Source organism: Sus scrofa, chromosome 5, assembly GCF_054392235.1.
Source record: "Sus scrofa isolate SSC_HxYL_T2T_F1_AM1 chromosome 5, Sscrofa_HxYL_maternal_Yorkshire_Landrace_v2.0, whole genome shotgun sequence".
NCBI lineage: Eukaryota > Metazoa > Chordata > Mammalia > Artiodactyla > Suidae > Sus > Sus scrofa.
The window spans coordinates 66,747,469-66,773,122 of record NC_139387.1 but is presented as its reverse complement, the minus strand read 5'-3'; the positions used below and the strand labels follow the sequence as shown (position 1 = coordinate 66,773,122).

The 25,654-nt window shown below is 44.4% G+C and overlaps 1 protein-coding gene across 12 annotated transcripts in view; it reads right to left on the bottom strand.

The window, feature by feature from the left end:
• Nucleotides 1–613: 613 nt before the first annotated feature.
• Nucleotides 614–25,654, bottom strand: part of DUSP16 (dual specificity phosphatase 16) — a 209,326-nt gene continuing 184,285 nt past the window's right edge. For all 12 annotated transcript variants that reach the window (XM_084956723.1, XM_084956726.1, XM_084956722.1 and 9 more), the window contains 3 exons: nucleotides 12,150–12,309; nucleotides 6,528–6,651; nucleotides 614–4,363 (listed from right to left, as the gene is read on the bottom strand). In XM_084956723.1, coding sequence (XP_084812849.1) covers nucleotides 3,223–4,363; nucleotides 6,528–6,651; nucleotides 12,150–12,309 — 1,425 coding nt within the window. In that variant the 3' untranslated portion in view covers nucleotides 614–3,222. The remainder of the gene's footprint in view (nucleotides 4,364–6,527; nucleotides 6,652–12,149; nucleotides 12,310–25,654) is intronic.

The following is a 25,654-nucleotide window of genomic DNA, read 5'->3' as shown; positions in this document are numbered from 1 at the left end:
TGCTTTTAAAGTTCTTTAAATCTAACTTCAACTCAGAAGCCTTTCACAACCAAATGGCGTCACCTTTGATTCGGTTTCTTGTCCCTATTCCATCTGCTTGTACAGAAGGTAAACTTTTTATTCCTTTACTGCATGATTCTTTATGAACAGCCTGATGAGGCTAAGTTTCTAGCCTCATATGTCATCATGGGCAGTGTCATTTATAAGCAGAGCAGTGTTAGGATGTACTTGGCAGGGATGGAGAGGAGATTTTGGAATGACTCTTCCTTCCTTGGTTTTTCCTACAAGAATTAATAACCACCCACACACTACAATATACTGTGGATATTTATGTGGTTTTTCTTCTTCCTACCTTGTACCTATTCTGCATTCAATCCATCAAGAGACCTTTATCTGAGGTTGCCTGAGGTGCTACGCAGCAGTGTACGTCTGGCATTCGAGCTAAGATGTGTGTTCCCTGCGAGTGACGGTAACACAGCTGACAACCTCAGCGCTTCGCTTTGAGCTGGATCCTCAGTCGGGCAGACAGAACAGGCCCCACCACTGCCTCCTTTCCCGCTTGGACGTGCTGCTCCCACCAGGTTTACTGCTGCAGAGAGAGGGCCTTTTCATGTTTATGTATAAACAGGTACCAGTTTTGATTTTATTTCATCGTATTAACATTCATGACACATCAAAATGAGAAATGCACGATTTAACCATTCAGCAGCTTGCCTTGCTCCAAAAGAACACTCTATTCATAATAAACATTTACACATTGCCACCAAACTTTACAAATGTCCTAAACCATTTCCCAGCATTTCTCACAGAGAAGTCTAGTTCTGCTCTTTCCGATCACCATTCTGTATCATCTGGTATCATCCAGGGCTCCCCTCTCTGACCCCACCCTGCAGAGGGCCAGCCACCAACCCGCCAGTGCTGTCCCTGCTGCGCCGGGGCGGGCCTGAAGCTGCCCATTGGGCAGGGCCGTCTGGACTCCAAGGACTGCTCATTTGCTGTTAGCCATCAAAGACTAAAGGCTGTCATGACCCCATCAGTCACAGGAAGGAAGGGGACCATGGCCAAGAGAAATCCCAAATGTTGAAAGGCCGGTTTTCCCCCAAACATCTCTTTAAAACCAAGTCCCGCCACCGTCCTGAAACATCCACTGGAGCCACTGCTTTCATTGCTGAAAAATGTTCCACGGTTGTGACCAGACTCTGGAAGTACATTCGGTGCGTGTGTACAAAACACATCAAAAACTACTCTGTCAAACCTGGATAATGTCTGATGACATCCAAACTTAAACGCATTTAGAAAAACGAAATCACCGAACAGAACTTTTCCCACATGGTGGTGACGCACTCCCGCCACAGTTGACTCCCCCATTTCATACCCCGTCACTGCCCGTCATAAATTTATGAGTAACCAGTTATGTTCTATGAAGCGTGTAATCGTCACGATCAAGTCAGTTTTGAATCATGTCATTCTATGCTGGTTTTAGCTGTCACCATAGGAAACATGAAGTCACATCCTACTCAAAGGACTGTCCATTTCTCACACGTAGAAAAACCTGAGATATGAGTCAGCAACTAGCTACACTTACAGTAAAGAACAACGCTGACACCCACCCGCCACCCTAAAAAAAAAAGCTGCTGACGTGAATTAAGGCTTCAAAACAGGACCAGACTGTAGCTGACAAAACTCAAGCCAGTAAGTTTCAAAGCAGGTAAGTACGGCCACTTGTGTACTGGTTCTAACCACCTCCTATTTTCAGCTGCCAGGATTGATTCCATACAGTGATTGTAGGTCATAGACGGAGACCCCTTGGTCCCGCTCCATTTTGATATGTCCCTTCTACTAAAAAAAAAAAAAAAAAAAAGCTGAGGATAGTTTCTGAGAAGAGCTTGGCTGTGTATTTCCCCTGTGTGTGCCATGCAACAGAATCCACCGTCTTTTCCTCCCCTTCCTGGCTGGTTCCGACCAGGCCTTGCTTCCTCACCCAGGCCTCTCTCAGCCCTAATGGGGACTCTGGAAATCCAAGGAAATCAGAGAAAGACCACCCTCGTCGCGTGCTGACGGGAAAAGCCACTGAGAAAACAGCAGTTTCCTGCTTCTCCTCAGCAGTCTGACCGTCTCTAATCCTTGCACAGTTTTCTCCCTCTTGGTCATTTCCTATAAAATTCTACCTCATCGGTCCATTTTCACAAAACACATCTGTGCAGGGGAACCGAAACAGAAAACTCGTGTGTCTGGTGTGGCTGAGAACTTGAGGGTGCTGCTGCTCTGCTACCCCATAAATTCACATCTGGCTTGAAAGCTAGTTAATCCTTATTGAAAGGATTAACAATCCCAGCTCGAACAATTCTTTGATTTATAAAGAGGGAGGTAGACTTGTTTAGCCTCCCGACCTTAGCTTAGATCACGCCGCCAAGACTCCCGGCTGTCACCTTGAATCCTAGAGAGCATCCCTTTCTTCACAAAGAGAAGAAGGAAGGAAGAATGAGCGACCTCCATCCAGGCCTGGCTGGAAACGTGTGCCCAGACGGTCGGAACTGGTCTGAAAGGTGTGACTAGCTACTCACCATGCCTAGAAACCGGGCCGCTGGACCTGGTAGTGGTGAACGCCCCCACTTTCTGCCTGAGGTACTGGGTTTGCTCTAAAGTTAATCTTAGCAAGGCCCCTGACGGTCGGTCAGCAGAACGATGCTCGCATCGCTTAGCTATCTTAAGGTGAGCTTGGATTTGTGAATCAGCTTGGGAGATGCTCGCTGCTCTCGGCTTTACCATTAGGTTCTGGTCCTAGTAGGGTCTCCCCACCTGACCCACAGGCTGGCTCAGTCTCAGTGCTAAGGTGCACTGCAGAAGGGACTGGACAGGACTAGTGTCTGAGATCGCTCTGTAGCACGACAAGAAAACAATGGGGGCTTCTGTCCCCTCACACCCCAACACAACTCGATTCACTACGATCAGCAGGATGTGCAACCCGCTGCACAGAAGTGTGTCACCTGTCGGGGGAGAGCGAGCACCTGCCCTTCCGCTGGCGTTGAGAGGAATACCAGCTGCGCTCTCAAATGCAGATGTTGGAAAGGACAACGGTGCTGATCCATCTTTTGCTTTTACACCAGAGCTCCACTTTCCAAAAATATATATGTATGTACATATATATATTTCAGATTTACAGGGAATAAGTTTTGTGAACAAGGACAGAACGGTCCAGAGAAGTCGCAGGTGCCTTGCTTCTCAGGAGACCTCGATGATCTCCATGCTGCCCGAGAAGCTCGACTGGCTGCCCACCTTCCCCAGCTCCTCCCGGGACCGCTTGTCTGACAGGATGCTCTCTCCAAACTCCATCTGGCAGCTTCTGCGTTTGAACTGCTTTTCAAAGGGGCTCTCCTCGTGCCAGCTGCGCCGGGAGTCGGCCCTGTCGCCGGGCTTCTGCCGCCTGCGCACGGAGTGGCCTGGGTCACCGCCGGTGGGCAGCTGGCTGCAGCTGTAGGCGGGGTAGCCGGTGGGGCCCCCGTAGACGGCCGAGGTGGAGTAGAAGCGAGAGGGCTCCGCGGCGAAATACCAGCTGCTGCTCAAGGCAGGGGTGGAGGTCGGGGGGGCCAGGATGTCAGAGTGCCAGCCCTTGAGGCCCAGCCCGGCGGCCGATGAGGCGAGGTGCTGCTGGCTGGCCGAGAGGCCGAGGAGGAAGCCGGCGTGGCAGTTGTCCTCCACGCTCCCGCTGCGGTGCAGGGGCGAGAAGAGGGGCCGCACCGGGTGCAGCCGCTTGCTGGGACCGTCGACGGGCCTGGGGGGCTGCGGCTCCTGGGGGAGGCCGGCCTCCTCCTTGTCGGGGCTGGCCTCCGGCGTCTGTTCCGACACCTCCTGCACCGGGGAGAACTGGCACGGCTTGCCCGCCCCGTCCAGCGCAGAGGGCGGCTTGTAGTACTCCAGGACCTCCTCTGTCGAGGGGAAGCCGTGCAGGGATGCGGCCACGCCGGCTGAGTACGACAACGACTTGATGTCCAGGGAGAAGGAGCGCTTGAGCCGCCCGCTGTCCTCTGGCCGGTCCGCGGGCAGGTGGAGCCCGTTGAGCGCCTGGACCAGAGGACTGTCCTCGGACGGTGGGGGCTGGCTGAGGGTGGGGAGCCCAGGCCGAGGCCCGGTCGCCTCTGAGGTAGTGGGGTGGGTGCAGGGCGGCCCGGGGGTGGGCTCGCCTCTCTGCCCACCGTCCGGGGGCACGGGGCCGGGCTCGCTGGGCTTCTCCAGGTGCAGCAGCTTCAGTCTGCTCTTGGACCCCGACGTGCCCGGCTGGGTCTTAATCTTCTTCTCGTAGTCCAGGAGCTGGCCCAGAAAGTTGAAGTTCGGGGATATAGTCGGTCTTTTTTCTTTCACAAATCTGTGACGAGAGGGAAAAAACAAAGACTTGAATTTGACAGCCACCTTTTATCTTTAAGGATGTTACTAGAGTTTGGCGGCGGGGGGTGGGGTGGGGTGGGCAGTTCAAGAGCTGCCCTGGTCGCTGCTGTGGCGTGGGGTCGATCCCTGGAGGGGCAACTTCTGGATCCCATGGGTGCCCCCCCCAAAGTTATTAAGCTATATCAAGTGAATGGATGACGTGGGGATTATTAGATCCTCCCAAGACCTTTGGAAGATGACTGGTTTGAAAGTCCAGGGAAACCATCAAGTAGAAGAGAAGGGCCTCTGCATGGGGGGAGAGCTTTAGAGCGTGTCCCTGGAGATACCAGAAAGAGGGGAGCCAGGCCCCTGAAGTTCTAAGGTTAGCCCCACTATTTTCAAGGACCCAAACTTCCGATGCAACTGGTAAGAGATGATTCTTTCCTCCCTACCTGGGACATCCCCACCCCCACCAACACTCCCATCACAAGGACAGCTGAAGGAGTTCCCTGGTGGCTGAGTGGGTTGAGGAGCCTCCATTGTCACTGCTGTGGCTCAGGTCGCTGCCGTGGCATGGGTTCGATCCCTGGCCCAGGAATTTCTGCATACCATGGGCACAGTGAAACCAAAAAAAAAAAAAAAAAAAAGTAGAGCTGAACAGCCATGCCCCACCTTCGACTTGCCAGTGTCAAAGTCCCGCATGTCACTTCAAGACAGTTCACATTTTAAGTTAATGACCCAAAGAGAGGGTATCAGGTGGCCAGAGCATCAAAGCACACCCTTCTGAGTTCTTTCTCTATGCATTCAATGTGACAGCCAGCTAGGTACAAAGTGGCCTCTGTCTGCTAAGCATTATGCTAATGAGGGAACTGTAGTGTTTTCTCATTCGACCTTCAAAACTACCCTCTCTGTCTGGTGGGTGTAACTATCCCCATCAGAGAGGTACCCAAATTCCTTAAGTGACTTGCCCAAATCACAGAGCTACTAAAGGATGGGGATGGGATTCAAAACCAGCTCTAATGCCTGGGTTCCTTTCTGTAACCACCACGTTACACAAGAGTCATCAAGGGATCAAAACGTAATAAACAACTTTTTATGCTTCATGGTGGCAACAAAGACCCTGAGAACCAGTAGATTAATTCTTTAGTGGCCCCTGACCCTCGTGGACACTCAGCAGATGTAGGTGTGAAAATATACTGAAAATTTGTATTTGAATAAGGAAGGAAAGAGAAAAATCAAAAATAAGCTTCCTGGAAATCAAAGTAACCTAAAGCAAATGAACAAAGCCAGAAATAACAGGCTCAACTATGACGAATGTAAATACGGGGCCCTCGTGATAAGACCTTGTAACAGGATTAAACGGGTGCCTTTGTGCTGGTCTACAGGGCAGGAGGACCTTGGGGATGGGAGCCGGGGTGGAGGAGGCGGAGTGATGCAGGCACGGAGGACCTCCTTCCTCGAGGGAGAAGCTGTTCAGGTAGCTCGTTTCTTTTGTCCAAATTTTCCAACTTGAGAAAAGTCCATTTGTTACAACAAGCCTCCGTGTGCCTCTATTATTGATGCTTTATCACAGGTGAACTAACCACCCCTATCCAAGGAGACACAGAGGGCTCGGATTCAATGAATCCCTGAGTAAACCCAGCGCCTGGTGCTGCTGTCACTGCCACCTTCTAGTGGGGCGACCCCAGGAAACAGACGCTGTGAAAACCTGGCATGCAGGAAATTCTCCTTCACAAATGGAGTTCGACGACGATTTGGGCTTTTTCCTCACAGTAAAAGAGACTCAAGGTTTAAAGCACAGTAGGAATTCTATCATGAGTATTCTGCAGCATTTTTTTCTCATAGGTAAAAGCAGAACAAATGGTATTTCCCCAACTAGGGAAAGATATAAACTCACCTAACAGGATGGAGAGCTCCAGATTTGTTCCTAAACTTAAAAAGCAGCTGAGGATGAATGTGATACATGTGGAGGGACAATTAGTGCTAAGTTACAAAAATGCATGTTTCTCCAATCTTGGAAACACCTTTTAAAAAATCCCCAGTACCTGTAAAGCCTGTAACTAAAATCATCACAGTCTGCTTTCACGTGGTGACCCAGCCTCACGTCTCCTGGTGTCTCAGGTCCAATGAGAAGCTGGTCGCGCAGGACGCGTGCCTGTCCTCACCTGTAAGCTTCATCCAAGGACATGTCCATCCTCTTCATGATGTAGGCGATGGCGATGGTGGCGGAGCGAGAGATCCCTGCCAAGCAGTGCACCAGCACGCACCCGTTGGAGGCTTTTGCTTTCTCTGTGTGAGTCCAATTCAGAAAGGATGGCTAAGCACAACTTTTCTCAGCAGTGAAATCTTGTTTCCATTTACTCACACAGTGTCTTTCAGCGGGCAACTCAAAGCCCGACTCTGTACGTGGTGTTCCTTTCAATACTCGTTTAAGGAGGGAGGGGGAGATGAGTTTCCCACCATTTCCACAGAGAACTATCAAAGTCCAAATGTAGGAATAAGAAGCCATTTGTCCCTAACTCAGGTTGCCTCTTGTTCAGTACTTCCACTGCATATGTTCTTCCATTATGTATTATTACTTTAATAACTCCCTGAGTATAAACTGTACATTGTGATAACATGATTCTACTTGTTTAATGTAGAAAACCTTAGAAATACAAAATATTGTAAAGAAAGTAACATCCCAAATCCTAAGACTCAGCTAATATTTTGTTTACCCAGATGTCTTTTTTTTTCTTTTTTCTCTTTTTAGGGCCACAATGTGGCATATGAAAGTTCCCAGGCTAGGGGTCAAATTGGAGCTGCAGCTGCCAGTCTACACCACAGCCACAGCAATAGGGATCCCAGCCACCTCTGTGATCTACACCACAGCTCATGGCAAGGTCGGATCCTTAACCCAGTGAGCAAGGCCAGGGATTGAACCCGCATCCTCATGGATACTAGTTGGGTCCTTAACCCATTGAGCCACAACAGGAACTCCTCCCATGTTGTCTTTCTCATTACGTAAGAGATATTAATTTTTTTTCCAGTTTTGAGATATCATTGACATATAACTTTGTATTTTAGGTGCATAAAAATGATTTGACATATATGAGATATTAAATTTCTTTCATTTAAACATGTGACACACATCACTATGTAAAAAGCGTGGGGGCGGGGAGGGAGAGAGACCTAAACACAGTGACACTACCTTACGACACAGCAAAAGCCAAGTCGAGCTACCTTTAAAATGCCAACTCACAAACCTACCTGTCTATCGTTTGCCTATTTTTCTTCGGGAGAACTTTCTGGATGTGAAACGTCAGTACTCTGACGGCCTCAATTCTGAAGAGTCACAGGTGTGCTCACCGGCCCTGCTTCCATGAGCTACATGCTTCCCTTCTTGTCTTGTTTTTGTGGACAGCTACCAAAAGTCTACCCTACTCAGCCTTATGTTAAAAGGTTTGCAATGAAGAGATATCCCGGGAGTCTGTTCTGGCAGCTGAATAATACAAGGTGACGCTGATGTCACCACCTCAGTCACACTTATTACAAATTTCTAACGTGTATGGCTTACTGTTTGTTTTGTACAGAAGACCACAGGGCTTTGAGGCACTATGTGAACAATCAAGCAGCCTCCCTTTGGACAGGGAAATCAAACACAATAAAACAATAGCAAACGAATACCAAACAACACTGAAACAAAGAAAGAAGGACACACTACACAACACGACAGCACATAAACATATGTAGATCAAGTCCATGCCTTCCTGGGCCCACATACCTCTCCTCTTCCTCTCACCTATCTGCACTTAGCACTTCAGCCTTGGCTGTGAACAAGCTCAAAGCTGAGGTTTTCATCAATCCCAATTGATAACTGTAATTCAGATTTTACGGTACCTTTCCAAGCCCCACATTACGTGGTTCCTGCCCTTTTATCCCGTTTTAACGGGTATGGGTGTGGATGTGTGTTACCTTTTGAGTCCAACCTCTTAGGGTCAGCTGCTTCAAATTCTTTTTTTTTTTTTTTTTGTCTTTTTAGGGGATGCACCTGCGGCACATGGAGGTTCCCAGTCTAGGGGTTGAATCAAGGCCACAGCCGCTGGCCTACACCACAGCCACAGCAACGCCAGATCCGAGCCGAGTCTCTGACCTACACCATAGTTCAGGGCAATGCTATAGACACTTAACCCACTGACTGAGGCCAGGGATCGGAACCTGCGTCCTCATGGATACTAGTCAGATTCATTTCTGCTGAGCCACGACGGGAATGCCTACTTCAAATTCCTATTGGAAGTAGGCTGGGTTTAAATATTTTTCAATGTTGACAGTATTCTCTCATTATTTTTAATAATTATCTCAGAACTAGACTCTCGGGACCTAGAAGGATCTTGCTTCTAACATTCCTCCCAAGGGTTTAACCCTGGGCACACAGTCTGAACTCAGTAAATGCAGGCTGGCTGACCCATACATATTTTTTAAAGGTAGTCTTTATAAAAAAAAAAATCTGAAAAAGCCTGGAAGGAAATAGAGCAATGATGATAACAGATGTGTTAGGATGTTGAGGTTTTCTCTGTTTTTCATATTTTCTGTCTGATACTTAGACTGTTTTTACAATTACAACTGTCTTCATGATGTATTTCAAAAACCGAATTAAAAAGGGATTATACTGAAGTGGCGTTCGTTAGAACACATTTCTTGGCAGAAGCAAGTGCTAAGCTGAGTCTCTGAAGGCAGAGGAAGTAATATACCTGTAGGCTGGTGGAGAGAAGAGGGGAAACATTTGAGAAAGCCCCGCAGTGGGGCTGCACAACTGCTCAGAAAGCAGTTGGCCGTGGCTGGTGGGCGCTGGGCAGGAAGTGACCAGGAAGGAGGGTTCAGAGATGCTGAGCAGGTGCTGGAGAGTTTGAGAATGTCAGGCTAAGGACTCGAGGCAATTAAGGAGCCTCTGCAGGTTCCTAAACAGGGGACAACAGGAAGGCAATGATTGTCAGAGTTCCCTGGTGGTCTAGTGGTTAGGATTTGGTGTTCTTGCTGCTGTGGCCTGGGTTCAATCCCTGGTCTGGGAAGTGAGATCCCAAATCAAGCCTCTCCAAGCCATAGCCAAAAAAAAAAAGACACTGATTGTGAAAACTGGAAATTTAAAAAGCAGTTCCTGTGGCTCAGCAGCAATGAACCCGACAAGAAGTCATGAGGACTCAGGTTCGATCCCTGGCCTCACTCAGTGGATTAATTATCTGGCGTTGCTGTGAGCTGCAGTGTAAGTCACAGACATGGCTTGGATCTGGTGTTGCTGTGGCTGGCATGTGACCCCTAGTCTGGGGACTTCCATATGCCTGCAAACCCACCCCCCAAAAAAGGCAGGCTGCCACTGCAACGATTCAGGGATTAAAAAAGATGTAGCTACTCTTTCCATTTTATGTATCTTTCAGTTTTTTTATATTTTACCAATTCTGGTTAAAAGAGAGGATAACAAACAAAATGGGTAGGAAGGAGCCAGTGAGAGAGAGAGACGTTACAAAGGCTAAAAAAAAAAGGAAGTAATAACTGAGGTGACAGAGTACAGCTCTAAGAAAAAAAAAAAAAAAAGAAAAAAAGGCTTCTTGGATAACTTTTAAAACAGCTACTATTTATTTGCATTTGCAAGAGTATTTTGCATACATCATCTATTTTAAGCCTGACACTATCCCTAGAAGGCAGATACATTATCTTCAGTCTCCAGATCAGGAAACTGAGGAAGAGACAAGTTTTAGGCAACTCACCCAGCATCACTTAACTGATAACCAAGGGAGGCACGACTCATACACAGTTTGGCTCCAAAGTACATCCTCTTAATTACCTCCCCATACTGCCTACAAAAGCCCTGAGGCTGACGTGGCTGAGGTGGGGCAGGAGGCCAGGCCAGCAGCCGGCTGGGCTCGGGGCCCTCGTCAGTGACCCACAGCACAAACAGGCCAATGCGCTGACGCCTGCTGCCGACATCAGCTATAAGGAAAGGCAACAACTCCCTGAAAACCTGAGTCCTTCCAACAGATCCAGAAACTTACTGAAATGAAATACGAATAATAAAAAACGTGAACCTATTAAGTCCTGGTTTGAGGATATGTTTTCAAACGCTCTTCTCGGCCATGACTAACCATGGCTTAAAAGGACAGGCACCGCGAGTGAACACAGGCCGAATTCCCGTGGCTGCAGGTGTTGCCCTGAATTGTCTGGGTGGGGCAGGGACGGTGCGGCCCTGACAGTAAACAGGGCCGAGCAAGGGACCAACTGATAAGTAAAAATATCTTCAGCTATACAAACAAATTACGCTATATATTTGGGTGTGTGTTTCACCAACTCAGAACATGGGAGAATTCCTTCTGTATGAATTCAAAGTGGCCAATACCTCCCATGAAAGAAAAAAGAAAGCTGGGGGCAGAGTTATTCATACTCTGTCTTTCCTACCAACCCTCCTAAAGCTTAGACATTGTCATGACTTAACAGGTTCTCTTCTAAACAGGTTCTGGAACTGCACTTTAAGCTGAAATTAGAGCTGGTGATCTCTCATTGATGTGACATGCAATGCGAACATTAACCATAACTGTCACCTTTCAAAGGGGCAAATACTGAATGATATACCAACTATTTCCTAGGAGGAGCGTTGTGGGAAGGATTAATTTGGGGAGTTTTGTTTGTGGTTATTTTAATGTGAATTATCTAAGTCATTTATCTTCAGATGTTCCATAGAATGCGTCCTAATTAAAGAGAAAAAATCTTCACAACCTAGAATCTTGAAAAAAAGAGAGAACTGTTTCTGAATTACCCAAAGTTTCAAAAGCCCTGTCTAGAAAATTCCCCTGCCAGATGAAAGGATATAGTGAGGGTCTCCATTTACATAAGTTCACTGTAAAAAGGAACTAGTTCTTTTCCTTAAACTGTCGATAACCAATTCAGAGTATTATGGATAAGGGTGCTCTAACCTGGGTGACTAGGGACAAAAACAACGAAAACTCCTCACATGCACATCAAGAGTCACACCTTCTTATGTTGCTCAAAGCACAACACATGCATCTCCTCCATTCTGCCACCTTCCACTAAAAATATATTTCACATACGTGCCATCGACTTCCTTCCAGCAGAGCTGATCTTGAGATACCAAAATGTCACAACAGCACCCAGGGCTGGGAGTCGGGGAGGCTCCAGGGCTGACGGACCCAGCGAGCAGACCCAAGTCTGCTCCAGACCAGATCCTGTCACGGCCAATGTCAAGGAAATGACCACACGAGTGTGTGTGTGTGGGGGGGGGAATTTCATTAGATCTACTACTGCTGGAAATCACTGGCAAGTGGACTGAGGCTTAGGAACCTTGTGACATAAAGACTTTAAAGGGATTTGTTTTCACAGGGATGTGACTTTTCTCTGGGGAAAGCATAGCAGCAAGGCAGAAGCAGTTTTAAGGAATGCCACGTTTTCCAAGTCTTTTACAGGATTTGAAAAAAATGGGTAAAAATTTAATCCCCCAAATTTAACTGATTCTCAAACACTTGTGCATATGTACTCACAGGCTTACCCTTGGTAGAATTAAAGTTTGCCAGAATGTCACAAGGCTCGCACCTTGGAGACAACATGGCACACACACGTCACCTTGGCCACTAAAGGAGATACGCAGCACCACGTGTTGTTTTCAGACTTCGCAGTCTGTGAAATAGGTTCCTTTTCTCTAATGGAAAAAAAAGGGGGGGAGGGTGGTGGGGAGGAGAGGGAGGGGCACACCTATACATAAGACTGTAACGCCAAGAACGTGTAACAGTACTTGAGCTACTTACCAATGAAATCTACGGATTTGTCTAGCCACGGCAAAATTTTCTCACAAAAGTTATCATTCACAGGCACTCGCAGGAAATGAGACTCGGGGATGAAGTCAGGCTTGGGACAGGTATTGCTGGCATTTAACACATAACCAATCCCGTTCTGTTGCATCAGCTCCTAGGGAGGGAAAGAACAAATAAGGTGATTAATAATATACCAGCATGATCATTTTCAAAGAGAAAAGTTTAACATGACGATTTAAAACAACTAGTTTCCTTGAAGTAATCAGAGTTCATTCAATGGGTAAAATCCAAAAACCTAGCACAATGACATGTAAAGACCAGTTTAAAGCAGAACTTTTTTAAAACAGAAAACCTTTTTATTCAAGTCTAGTTGATTGACAAGTGTTGAGCCAATTTCTGCTGTACAGCAAAGTGACCCAGTCATATATATATACACATTCCCTTTCTTATGTTATCTTCCATTATGCTGTCGCCCAAGAGGCGGATGTAGTTCCCTGTGCTGTACAGTAGAATCTCGTTGCTTATCCATTCTAAACGTAATAGTTTGCATCTACTAACCCCAAACTTCTAGTCCTTCCCACTCTCTTCCCCCGGCAACCACAAATCTGTTCTCTATGTCTGTGAGTCTGTTTGTTTTGTGGATAGGTTCACTTGTGCCATATTTTAGATTCCACATGTAAATGATATCATATGGTATTTGTCTTTCTCACTTCACTTAGTATGATACTCTCTAGTTGCATCCATGGCATTATTTCATCCTTTTTTTTTCTTTTTTTTTTTTGGTATTTTGCCTTTTCTAGGGCTGCTCCCATGGCATATGGAGGTTCCCAAGCTAGGGGTCTAATTGGAGCTGTAGCTGCCAGCCTTCTCCAGAACCACAGCAACTCAGGATCTGAGCAGCATCTGTGACCTACACCACAGCTCACGGCAACACTGGATCCTTAACCCACTGAGCAGGGCCAGGGATTGAACCTGCAACCTCATGGTTCCTAGCTGGATTCGTTAACCACTGAGTCACGACGGGAACTCCTTTTTTTCATTTTTTTAAGTTTTATTGAAGTATAGTTAATTAACAATGTGTGCCCTTTTCTCCTGTACAGCAAAGTGACCTCATTATACATACAAATACACATTCCCTGTCTTCTATTATCTTCCATCATGGTCTATCCCAAGAGACTGGATATAGTTCCTGTGCTTTTATGGCTGAGTAGTATTCCATTGTATGTATGTACCACATCTTCCAAACTCATTCATCTGTCAGTGGACATTTAGGTAGTAAAGCAGAAAATTTTTAAATTCAAGTATAGTTAATTTACAATACTGTTAGTTCAAGTGTTTTGGCTACTTAGGGTCTTTTGTGTTTCAAATTAAAAATTAAATTTGAAACAAATTTGTGTTTCAAATAAAAAATTTGAAACAAATTTGTATTTAAAATACAAATTTAAATAAGTTTGTTCTAGTTCTGTGAAAAATGCCACTGGTAATTTAATAGGTAAAATTAATTGGTAATGTTATGCCACTGGATCTGGAGACTGCCTTGGGTAGTGTGGTCATTTTAACCATATTTAATATTGACTCTTCCAATCCAAGAAGATGGTATATCTTTCCACTGTTTGTGTCCTCTTCAATTTCTTTCCTTGGCATCTGATAGTTTTCAGAGTACAGGTCTTTTGCCTCCTAAGCACGTCTATGCCTGGGTATTTTATTCTTTTTTGATAAATGGTAAATGGGATTGTTTCCTTAGTTTCTATTTCTGATATCTCATTGTTAGTGCTAGATTTCTGTATGTTAATTTTGTGTACAGCAACTTGGCCAAATTCACTAATGAGCTGCAGTAGTTTTCTGGTAACATCTTCTCCATGTCATCTGCAAAGAGTGACAGGTTTACTTCTTTTCCAATTTGGATTCCTTTTTTTTTTTTTTTTTTCTCTGATTGCTGTGGCAAGGACTTCCAAAACTATGCTGAATGAAAGTGATGAGATTGAGCACCCTTGTCTTATTCCTTATAGGAAATGCTTTCATCTTTTCACCACTGAGTATAATATTAGCTATGGGTTTATCATATACTGTCTTTACTATGTTGAGGTATGTTCCCTCTACATCCACTTTCTGAAGAGTTTTTATCATAAATAGATGTTTAACTTCATCAAAAACTTCTTCTGCATCTATTGAGATGTTCATATGGTTTTTATTCTTCAACTTGTTAATGTGCTGATTCATAATGACTTGAAGGTATTGAAAAATCCTTGCATTCCCTGGGATAAATCCCACTTTATCATGGTGTAGGATCCTTTTAATGTACTGTTGGAGTCGATTTGTTAGTTTTTTTTTTTTTTTTTTTTTCTTTTTGGGCCATCCTATGGAGTTCCCAGGACGCAACGTGAGCTGGAGCTGCAACCTATGCCACGGCTGTAGCCACCCACTGCACCAGGCCGGGGATCAAACCCACATCCTTACCACTGCAGAGACACTGTCAACCCCACTGCACCACAGTGGGAACTCCGATTAGTTAGTATTTTGTTGAGGATTTTTGCATCTATGTTCATCAGTGATCCTGGTCTATGATTTTCTTTTTTTTTGTGATACTTTTGTCTGGTGTTGATATCAAAGTGATGGGGGCCTCACACAATTACTTTGGAGGTCCTCCTTCCTCTGCAATATTGTGGAATAGTTTCAGAAGGATGGGAGTGTGTGAACACACAATGAGAACATTTTCTTCCCAAACTGAACATGCCGGCTGTTCTCTAAGATACAGTTCATCTTCTCACTCTAAATACTCTCTCTGAAAGTTGACTCTATTTCACACACACACACACATATACACACACATCCACCTCTCTTCAATTTTCAACCCCTCTTTGCAGCTGCTTCCTAGATATCCCTAATTTGGATGTTCCTCGGGACCTTCAAACTCAACATGTCTGAAACAGCACATTCTCTATCTCCCTTCTCTGCTCCAAATTCGTGTTTCCTCTCTATAATCCAAAATTGGTTTCTGGTAATAATATCCACCTAGAAAGAAGACCTAGAAAATGGGATCATTTCACCCTGTTTCTCCTCCTCACGACCCCATCCAAATGTTGCCAAATCCTTCTGGTATCACCCCTCCTGTTCACCTTTTCTCTCTATTCCCAGAGGCTGCCCAGTGGTCAGCCCGCACAACGGCCACAAAAAAGCCAGCAGGGAGCTCTTGAAGTTTGCAGTGTTTTCCCCTCCAAACCTTATGGTGAACAAAAACTAGAGTAATCTTCCTTGTCATTAAACACGTGCTAACTGCTTCATCCATACACAGTTTCATCGAGTCTCACTGCTCCCTCCTGTCTCCTACAACCTCCAAATCCCCCATGCCAGGTACATGCCCCCTCCCTCAATGCTCTTCACACCATTTCTGGGCTCAAGGGGTCTGTTCCTCTTCCTGATGACTCTTTCACTTTTCTACCTTAAGTTAACCTTCCTATGAACCCCTCCTGCTGCAGCATAATTAACCATTCCATTCCCTGCCCTTCCAAAGGACTTTGGTCATGCTCCTAGCATACTGTGTTATCACTAGCAGTTAATTCTTGTTCCTCCTATTATTAAGTAGCGAAGCGGTGAGATCTCGGGCTGATTCGTGCTTGTTTTTCCACTTTCGACACCAGGTACATAGTTGGACTCCGTACGTGTTTGTTCAACTAACATCCCGTCTACCATTTTCCAGGCAAGCCTATACAACCCGTTTTCATTTAGTCATCCATTGCGGCCTCTCAGGAAATGTTCTAAGCCTGAAATCATTCTCATCTAAGCCACTCTGGTCGCTTCCTCCTTTTCTTGGAATGCTACCTCCCCTACAAATCTTTTCCAACTTCAACTATCTGAAAGACAGCTGGTCATTTTCTTCCTCTTTTAGCCTCCTGCCAACTCCCTAATCCCTTCGTTTACCACACTTGGCACAGTAGATACATTTTGTTTTACAAATGTAGACCTAGCAACTCCAGATCACGCATGCAGCCCTCTCAACTCCACATCATGTGTGCAGACCATGAGAGGGCAACGTCAAGAAAGAGCTTTTGGAACTAGGTGAGCGTCTTCGGATGAGCACCCTCCTCTTCTGATGGTCCCGTGGGCTCCTGTTAGGCTTGAAGATCTCGGCGGCGTTTACTCTGACAGCTTTGAAACTCTTATGAGCAAAGGTCACATTGTTTTTTATGCTGCAGTTGTCTTCCACTGTCTGGTCACCAGAGTGTCTCTCATACAAAAATAGCACCGTCACTGGTGGTTAAGTCTTTCAAGCCTTTCTCACCAATGCTCCTTTAAGAAAGAAACCTTTATCTTTTCTTCTCCTTTCCATCAACGGTGCTACAAAGACTTATTCAATTAAAAGTAAAAGGAAGTAGCAACATCTCTTTCCATTCAGTTCAAAGATAGTAAGATGCAGAAGTTTCTGAGAAGAGACACTTCCAGTGTTATACACACCACGCAATCAAAAGACAACAGGCAAATCTAACAACAACATGTGTTACAAGCCAGTGGTGAGTGTCCAAAGAGATTTCCCCATAGAAAGACTAGAACAATGGACATGTCTGACAAATAGCCTAGTAGCCTACATTTTGTAGAAATGACCACTTCACCTAAATTCAATGTAAAAAATTTGTTGGGTACCTTTGCTTATAGACCTATTAACAACACACTCTGATGACACCAAGTACACATTAATAAAACCACATCTAACATTTACTGACTGCCTACTATGCACCTGGTTATGGTGTTAGGCATTTAAATGGACTATCTCATTTAATCCTCACAACCGCCCTTGGACATGGGTACTTTTAAAAATGAGACAACTGAGGCTAGGAGGGTTTATGTGATGTTTCCAAAGTGACACAGCTAACAAGTGGTCCAGAGTCAAAATGCAAAGCCAAGTATCTTTGTCTCCAGAATCTGCCCTCTGAACTGCTCTATTGAAGTTCGTATTAAAGCAAATTTGATGGAGCAATAAAGTAACTGGCTTACATACACACTTTTTTTTTTTTTTTTTTTTTTTTTTTTGCTTTTTAGGGCCATACCCATGGCATATGGAAATTCCCAGGCTAGGGGTCGAATTGGAGCTACAGCCACCGGCCTACACCACAGCCAAAGCCACACGGGATCTGAACCGCATCTGCAACCTACACCACAGCTCATGACAATGCCAGACCCTTAACCCACTGAGTGAGGCCAGGGATTGACCCCGAGTCCTCATGAATACTAGTCAGATTCATTTCCACTGTGCCACTACAGGAACTCCTAGACACTTTTTAATCTAATGAAGTAACAGAATATGAAGTTTTAATTTCCTCTTTTTTCTTCCTTTCTAACTAACAAATGCGAAGGTAAAGAAGCTCCACTCTGGGTATGGACTTCTCTGAGGAGCACCTCAGAGCAACTCAGAAAAGTGGTAGTTATTATTACAACAGTGGAAAAAATAATATAAGGAAATTGTTAAAAAAATTTTACATATATACATAAAACATTTTAACTTAAAACAAATGTACATTAATTCACTAATTTCTTTTCTTTTCTTTCTTTTTTTTTTTTTTTTTTTTTTTTTGCCTTTTAGGGCCATACCTGCAGCACATGGAAGTTCCCAGGCTAGGGGTCGAATCGGAGCTGCTGCCCACACGGTTCAAACCTCAGTTGTTCAAGGGTTGACTGTTTCACACCTGACCACAGAATTGAAGTTGGGCCAGGAAGGAAGGACAGATGTCATGGGGATGCAGGACAGAGCAAAGGCGGCTGGAGGGGCTCCAGGAGTGGGGGCGTTGTGAGAGAGGGAGCTGCAGGGAAGGAGGCGGGTCCTGGAGTGGGTTTGGGGGGCGGTGAGGGCAGGGCTGTGGTTCTGGGCAATGGCAGAGACCAGACCGGGCTCCTGGGAGTAAGTGCTTAAGGTGAGGAGTCCAGAGCACTCAGAGGCCCAGATGTCGGAAGGATATTTGAAGGCCAGAGACGAGTGATTATTTTATCGCTAGAAAACATGTATTAGCTGACGGGGCACAGAGTTGAGCTAAATATTAAACAATATAGGATGCCTGCTTTCTGGAAGCTTAAGGATGATGATGTTTAATTATGGGACATGTGATAGTCAGTGTGTGTGTTTTACACAACACACTGAAACAGAACTGAATGAATAACATACGTTTCTGTTTATAATTTAGTAGGAAGTCACAGACATCTATCTCTGAGTAAAAGCTATCATTATCCTGTGCAGCAAAGCCATTCTTCGCCCTTGTAGTTCCATGCCAGGTCCCCTGTCAGAAACATTGACATGGATGCCCTCTCAGCCACTTACATGCAGGGTCATAAAAATAATCAGGAAAGCAAGGTAACAGAAGAGTCATGTGACACCTTGGCCAACGTCATCTGCCCCCCTCACCCCTACCCCTCTGCTGTGCTGCCCTCGGCAGGTGGACACCTGGCCCCTCAGTAGTGGGCACCTGGCCATCCCCAGGCTGCTTCCCCCATTTGAAGAGTTGGCTCACCAGGAAGCAACTGTGTTTGTTCTCAGACCTGTTTAGGCCAATGTACTTGTTATCATAATGATGCACATTAATTAAAATATTGCAGACACTGATGAAATACGAATGAGGGAAGAGAGTTGTTTTTCTATGACCTAAGCTAAATGTTTTCGAGAGCTTCAGGAAGGACAAGTTGTGCTCCATTTTTTCCTGTCTAAATGAGGTAGGGGAAGGCAGCTGTAGAATATTTAGAGGACAGTTATAATCTAGAAGAGTCTCTGCCGATATTTCACTAGTTCTTGCTCTTTAAAGAATGGACACTATAAGTGGCTGGTGCATTTGGTTGTGATTTAAGAACTCTAATCAGCTTGCCTATTAAAAAAAAAAAAAAATATATATATATATATATATACACACACACACACCATAGTCCTGCACCAGAAAATACTACAGTATTACAGAGTCCGTGGCTGGTTGGATCCATGGATGCAGAGGCTCTGCAGAGAAGGAGGGCCGAGCATGAATTACACAAGGATCAGCCCCCGCCATGTGGAGGGTCAACTGGAATTGCTCCCTCGCTCCCGCCCTCAATTCCTGTGTCCCTCTGTCAATTCTTCACATTCTTGTGGCAGGATCACAGCCCTGGAGAAACTGGTTCGCCATAAGGCTGCATCTGCACCTGGACAGCTGAACACGTCTCGAGAAAAGCACTCAACAACGTGCGGTACCACCTCCCTGTCAGGCTCCCTCAGCGTCACTTCCTTCCCCTGGGCTTCACCTGGCCTCTCGCCTAGACACCACTCCACCCAGTCCTTTTTCTCCGAGTTCTCTGTCTCTCCTAGACCCTCATCGCTGCTCAGAGATGACCCTGTTTTCTACCACACTGAGAGACAGAAACCACCAGAGGCAGGTTTTGATAGACTTCCTCCACCATGTCACCCTTCTGCCAGCACAAGTCCTCGAAATGCCACCTCCGTCCTGTTAGCTGTGGATGAACCCTGTGCAGGACAAGCACACAGGAACCAGCCCGGAAAACAGAGAGCGTGTGTGTGGCTGAGCACATGGCTATTCCTTACCTGAATGACCTGGGTGGGTTACCTAACCTCCCTCAGCCATGGTTTCCTTCCTTGTGAATGAGGGCTAATGAGGTCTACTGTATAAAGCTTTCATAAGGATAAAGCAACTAGAGCATGAGTCTCATTAAATGTTAGTTCCCTTACTTTGCTTTTAAGAGTTTGCGGTCCTATGTAGATATTTCTCCAAAGATGACATACAGTCGGACAACAGGTGCATGAAAAGATGCTCAACATCAGTAATGATTAGAGAAATGCAAATCCAAACTACACTCAAGTTCCACCTCACACTATGGAAAACAGTATGGAAGTTTCTCAAAAAAATAAAAATACAACTACTGTATGATTCAGCAATCCACTCTGGGGCATGCTTCCAGACAAAACTGCAATTCAAAAAGATACATGCACCCTTATGTTCACAGCACCACTGTTGACAACAGCTAAAGCATGGAAGCAACCTAAATGTCCATTGATAATGATAAGGAAAATTACATATATATACATAAATATATATATGAATATGACTCAGCCATAAAAAGAATGAAATAATGCCATTTGCAGTAACATGGATGGACCAAGAGATTAACATACTAAGTGAAGTCAGTCGGCAAGAGAAAGACAAATACCGTATGATATCACATAGATGGAATCTAAAAAAAAAGATACAAATGAACTTACTTACAAAACAGAGACTCACAGACCTAGACAACAAACTTACGGCTACCAAAGTGGATGGTGGAAGGGGGGATAAATTAGGGATTTGGGATGAACAGATACCTATTACTATACATAAAATAGGTAAACATCAAGAACCTACTGTACAGCGCAGGGAACTACACTATTTGTAATAACCTATAATGGAAAAGAATCTGAAAAAGAATATATACAATGGAATCACTCTGATGTACACTTGAAACCCATACAACATTGTCAATTAACTATACTTCGATTTAAATAATTAAGAAAAAACAGTTTGTGGGAATGTAAACTGGTATAGCCAGTATGGAAAACAATACAGAGGTTCCTCAAAAAACTAAAAATAGAACTATCACATGATCCAGCAATTCCACTTTTGATTATTTATCCAAAGGAAATAAAAACACCAACTCCAAAAGACACATCCACCCCCGTGTTCCCTGCAGCACTATTTACAAAAGTCAAGACAGGGAAACAACTTATATGCCCAATGACAGATGAATGGATAAAGGCGGCACGGTATTTATACAATTTATACAATGGAATTTTATTCAGCTTTTAATAGGGAAATCTTGGCGTTCCTGTCGTGACGCAGTGGAAATGAATCCGACAGGGAACCATGAGGTTGCAGGTTCAATCCCTGGCCTTGCTCAGTGGGTTAAGGATCTGGTGTTGCTGTGGCTGTGGTGTAGGCCAATAGCTGTAGCCCCAGTAAGACCCTTAGCCTGGGAACCTCCATATGCCGTGGGTGAGGCCCTCAAAAGCAAAAAAAAAAAAAAACCCTAAAAAATAAAAAAGGAAATCTTGCCACTTGTGACAAGACAGATAAACCTTGAGAGCATCAGGCTAACTGAAGTCAGACAGAAAAAGATAAATACAGAAGAAATAAAAACTGAACTCATAGATGCAGAGAACAGACTGGTGACCGCCAGAGGTAATGGGAGGAGGCGGGTAAAGGTGGCCAAAAGGTGCAAACTTCCAGTTATAAAAAAGTTACAGAAATGTAATATACAGCATGGTGACAACAGATAATACTACTACTGTACTGTATATCTGAAAGTGGCTAGGAGAGCAAATCTTAAAATCTCTCATCACAAGAAAAAAAATTCTAACTGTGTGGTGAATATTAACTAGATTTATTGCAGTGACTATTCAGCAATATATACACATACTGAATCACTATGTTGTATACTTGAAACTAATATAGTGTTTGTTATACATCGATTATATCTCAATAAAAATAGCTTGTAAATCATATGGTACATGAATTATCTCTCAGTAAAGTTGCTGCCCACCTTGCCCCCAAAGCCTGTAATGTGTATTTTGCACTAATACTAACTGTCCTTTCTGCTAATTGGCCTTATGAAGGGAAATTACACTGAATGCAGCAGGCTGGGTATAAAAAAGGGTTCAGCTGTGAAGTAGAAAAGAGCTCCTCCCCCAAGAATTTTAAAAATAGATTCTAATTTCAATATACAACTAAGAAAATATTAACAACATGGTACTTGTGAAGAAAAAATAAATCTTAATTTTAGTATTACGATTTGGCATTCATTCTTTTCCCCTTTAAGTTTCTTTCTCCTAAACCATGAAATAAACTTTCCCTTGTAGTTGGGCTAGTTTCTAAATATGGTCTCTATGCCCTGTTGATAGACTGGGGAGTAATATGTGGAATCCAGGTTAATATATGGCCTTAATAAAACTCTCTTTGGTCAAATTTCCCACGTTCGCCCAGGCTGAGGACAGAGATCCCATTAAAGCATGTAGGTACCGCAAATCTGGATTAATGGACTTGTCACATTTTTCTTTCTGAAGTCAATTTAATGAGTAAGTTTGTACCGGCCACTCCTTTTGCCTTCGAAATTTTGACCTACTTCTTCCATCTAGCCTCCCTCACCAGCCACACCCATGGCATCTCCCACTCACCCTGGAACCTTGCACTCTGCCGCATGGTGACAATGGGAGTACCCTATTAAACCAGGAACTGCACTGGGTACCTGGTATCATGCCACGTCACTGGACTCTCACATGAACACTACGAGGGAGGGATCATCTCAGCTGCATGTGAAGCACCAGATGCAGTAACATGGCTCAAGTTCTGCTGCAGGTGAGGTGGGACCTGGGATTGAATCCGGCTCTCACTCCCGCCCTGAGTCTCCTTGCCTTGTGAATTACTGCCTCCTGAACAAGTCAGGTCTAACCAACCTGTGCTCTGTATGGTGTTCTACACAGTGGACAGTGAATAAGTGCTTTTACTGCTCATTTTGACAATGTGACCTTTTGTCTTCCTAGATCACAGAAAAGGCTGAAAGCAGTACTTGCCTTTATGGTGTCCAGGCTATTGTCTGACTCATAAGAAAACACAGAGAAAGTAGCAGTCGTTCTGGTGACAGGCAGAACAGCACAGATGCACAGGAAATCCAACTTTGCTTGTTAAAAGACTAAAATAAGGAGCTACCCAAAGAATGCTGACAGCGTGCTACTGAAAATGGGGCAAGAAGAGTTCCCTGGTGGCTCAGTGGGTTAAGGATCCAACATTATCACTGCTGTGGTTCAGGTCACTGCTGTGGTGCAGGTTTGATCCTTGGCCTCTGGAACTTCTGCGTGCCACAAGCACGGCCAAAAAATATATAATAATAATAATAATAATAATAAAATAGAAAAAGACAAACAGGACTGCTTTAGTGAAGAGGCTAAAGAGGTTTACACAGATGCCTCCTGGCTCAGGAACTACTTACAGTGGGTAATTCCATCAGATATACCCTGCAAAAGCATGAAGCAAAAGTCGATGTGAAGTTTTAATTGATGAGGGAGGAAAAAACATCAAGAGCTCTTGCCTTTTACGTTATAACTAGAGATTCTGGTTCAAATCCCACTCAGATGTGAACTGGGCATCAACCAAATACTTTTTGCCTTTTTTTTTTTCAGGGTGCACCCACAGCATATGGAAGTTCCCAGGCTAGGGGCTGAACTGGAGCTACAGCTGCTGGCCTATGCCACAGCAACCCTGGATCCTTAATCCACTGGGCGAGGCCAGGGATCGAACCCGAGTCCTCATGGATACTAGTCAGGTTCGTTACCACTGAGCCATGATGGGAACTCCTCAACCAGATACTTTCAGTGTAATTTCTGTTCCTGTTCCAACTCCAGCACAAAGCCCAGAGGAGGACAGACTGCGGGGGACAAAAATGTGACCATTAGATACACAGCAGATTTCAAAGACCTACTACCAAAAAAATGTCAAGCGCTAGTAATTCTTTGTATTGATTGCATGTCGAAATGGTAATTTTCTAAATGGTGCAAAATGTTATTAAAATTAATTTCACCTGTTTTTTCTCTTTTTAAACAAGGCTATTGGAACATTTTGATTATGTACGTGGCTTGCACTATATTTCTATTAGGATGTTGCTGGCTTAGAATATGCTGTAGAAAAAGCAGGGGTAACAAATCTCAGTTGTGTTTCAACAGACTGTTAAGATCTGTCACAGTTCTTTATTAACAGACAGTTCTAGAGATTCCATTTTCCAGAAGATCATCTTTCTGCTGTTCGATAAATATAGGACCAGATCCAGACTACTTGGGTTTGAGAATGATCTCTGCCCCTGACCAGCTTTGAAGTCGGTGGCTTTCTAGCCACAAAATCTTGGCTAAGTAAGTGACATAACTCAAATCCTACCTCCAAATCCTATTATGAAGGTTAAAGGCAGTAACATAAAGAGCCTAGCATTTTAAATGGTAACTCCATAAGAAAATTTCGGTGACATGCTTTTAACATATTTAAAATAAAGAAAGCAGATGACTAATAAAACTAGTGGTCTTGTGGTTGTTGCTCTTAAAGACTTCAGCTTCTAAGTTTGACTAAAAAAGAATTTAGTATTAGGAAAGGTGATATAATCTTCATCTTTGGAGATCTTCCAGAAGAAGAGAGCCTATTATTTCTCCTGGAAAGTTTAGACCAGAAAGAATGTGGAGCAGGAACATGAGTCTGTCCTCTGTGAAAGAGAGGCAAGTCTCATTCCAAAACTCATCAGCAGGGTGATGTTGTAGAATTCATTTAAAATTTCTGGAATGATGATGTTTTTTCAGGGCCTCACCTGTGGCCTATGGAGGTTCCCAGGCCAGGGGGTGAACTGGAGCTGCAGCTGCTGGCCTACACCACAGCAATGCCGAATCTTTAACCCACTGAGTGAGGCCGGGGATCGAACCCGCATCCCCATGGATAATAGTTGGATTCATTTCTGCTGTGCCACAACGGGAACTTCTGGAATGACAATTTCTTCTCTATTGAATGAAAGAGGCTGACTGAATGCTCTGTAAGATCCCCTCCAGCACTAAGATTCTTCTCAACCATGAATTTAGGAGTTCCCTATTGGCCTCGTTGTTAAGGATTCAGTATTGTCACTGCTGTGGCTTGGGTTCCATCCCAGGCCCAGGAACTTCTGCATGCCATGGGCAAGGCCAAAAAAATAAAAATAAAAACCCAAAACAATGACTCTAGAGGATTTATACACAGAAATTTCTACTCGCCACTTGGAAAGCATTCTTACTGACCACCACCCCTTCATCTGCACGTAGGTAGATTCTAAAGCAGCTTTCTCACAGTGTTCCAGAAAAACTCCTTGTTCAAGCTGTTTCCCCATGAGCTTCCACAGACCCATTCTCCCCCTACAACCATTTCCTCTCAAGGCATCTATGTGCGTATCCTGTTTAGCATACATACATTCAGAAGCTAATTAAAAATAGAAAACCACCCTCCTGCCCTTTGACATTTGTTAAATCTGGAAAAGGTATGTAGCAAAATGAATGTAACCATTTCATTTAATGTCCAAAGTAACAAAAGTGATCTGTAACACAATTATTTGGAAAATCACCTGCCAACTGACTGCTTAAGTTTTACTGGAGGTAATTCTGAACCGGATCCTTAAATAGGCATTTTATTTCATTTTATTTTACTTTCTGATCTGAGGATTAAATAAAGCATCTCCAGCTTTGCCCCAGGGATGCATATGACTTTAGGACATTAATTTTGCTTTCTGTGACATGGTCTGCTTATCTCTGCAAGAGAATTAATAATAACCACTTGCTCAAAGACATCTCGACCCCAACAAAAAGGCTCAGTAAAAGCATAAACTATCAAATTTCAAATTCCTCACAGTAAGAGCAGGCATATCAACAAGTGTCCCAGCAAAACTGTGACGAGGCTGGAGTTTTGAGAACAACAACCACAAAAAAGAACGCCTCGCTGCAGCCCAACTGGCAG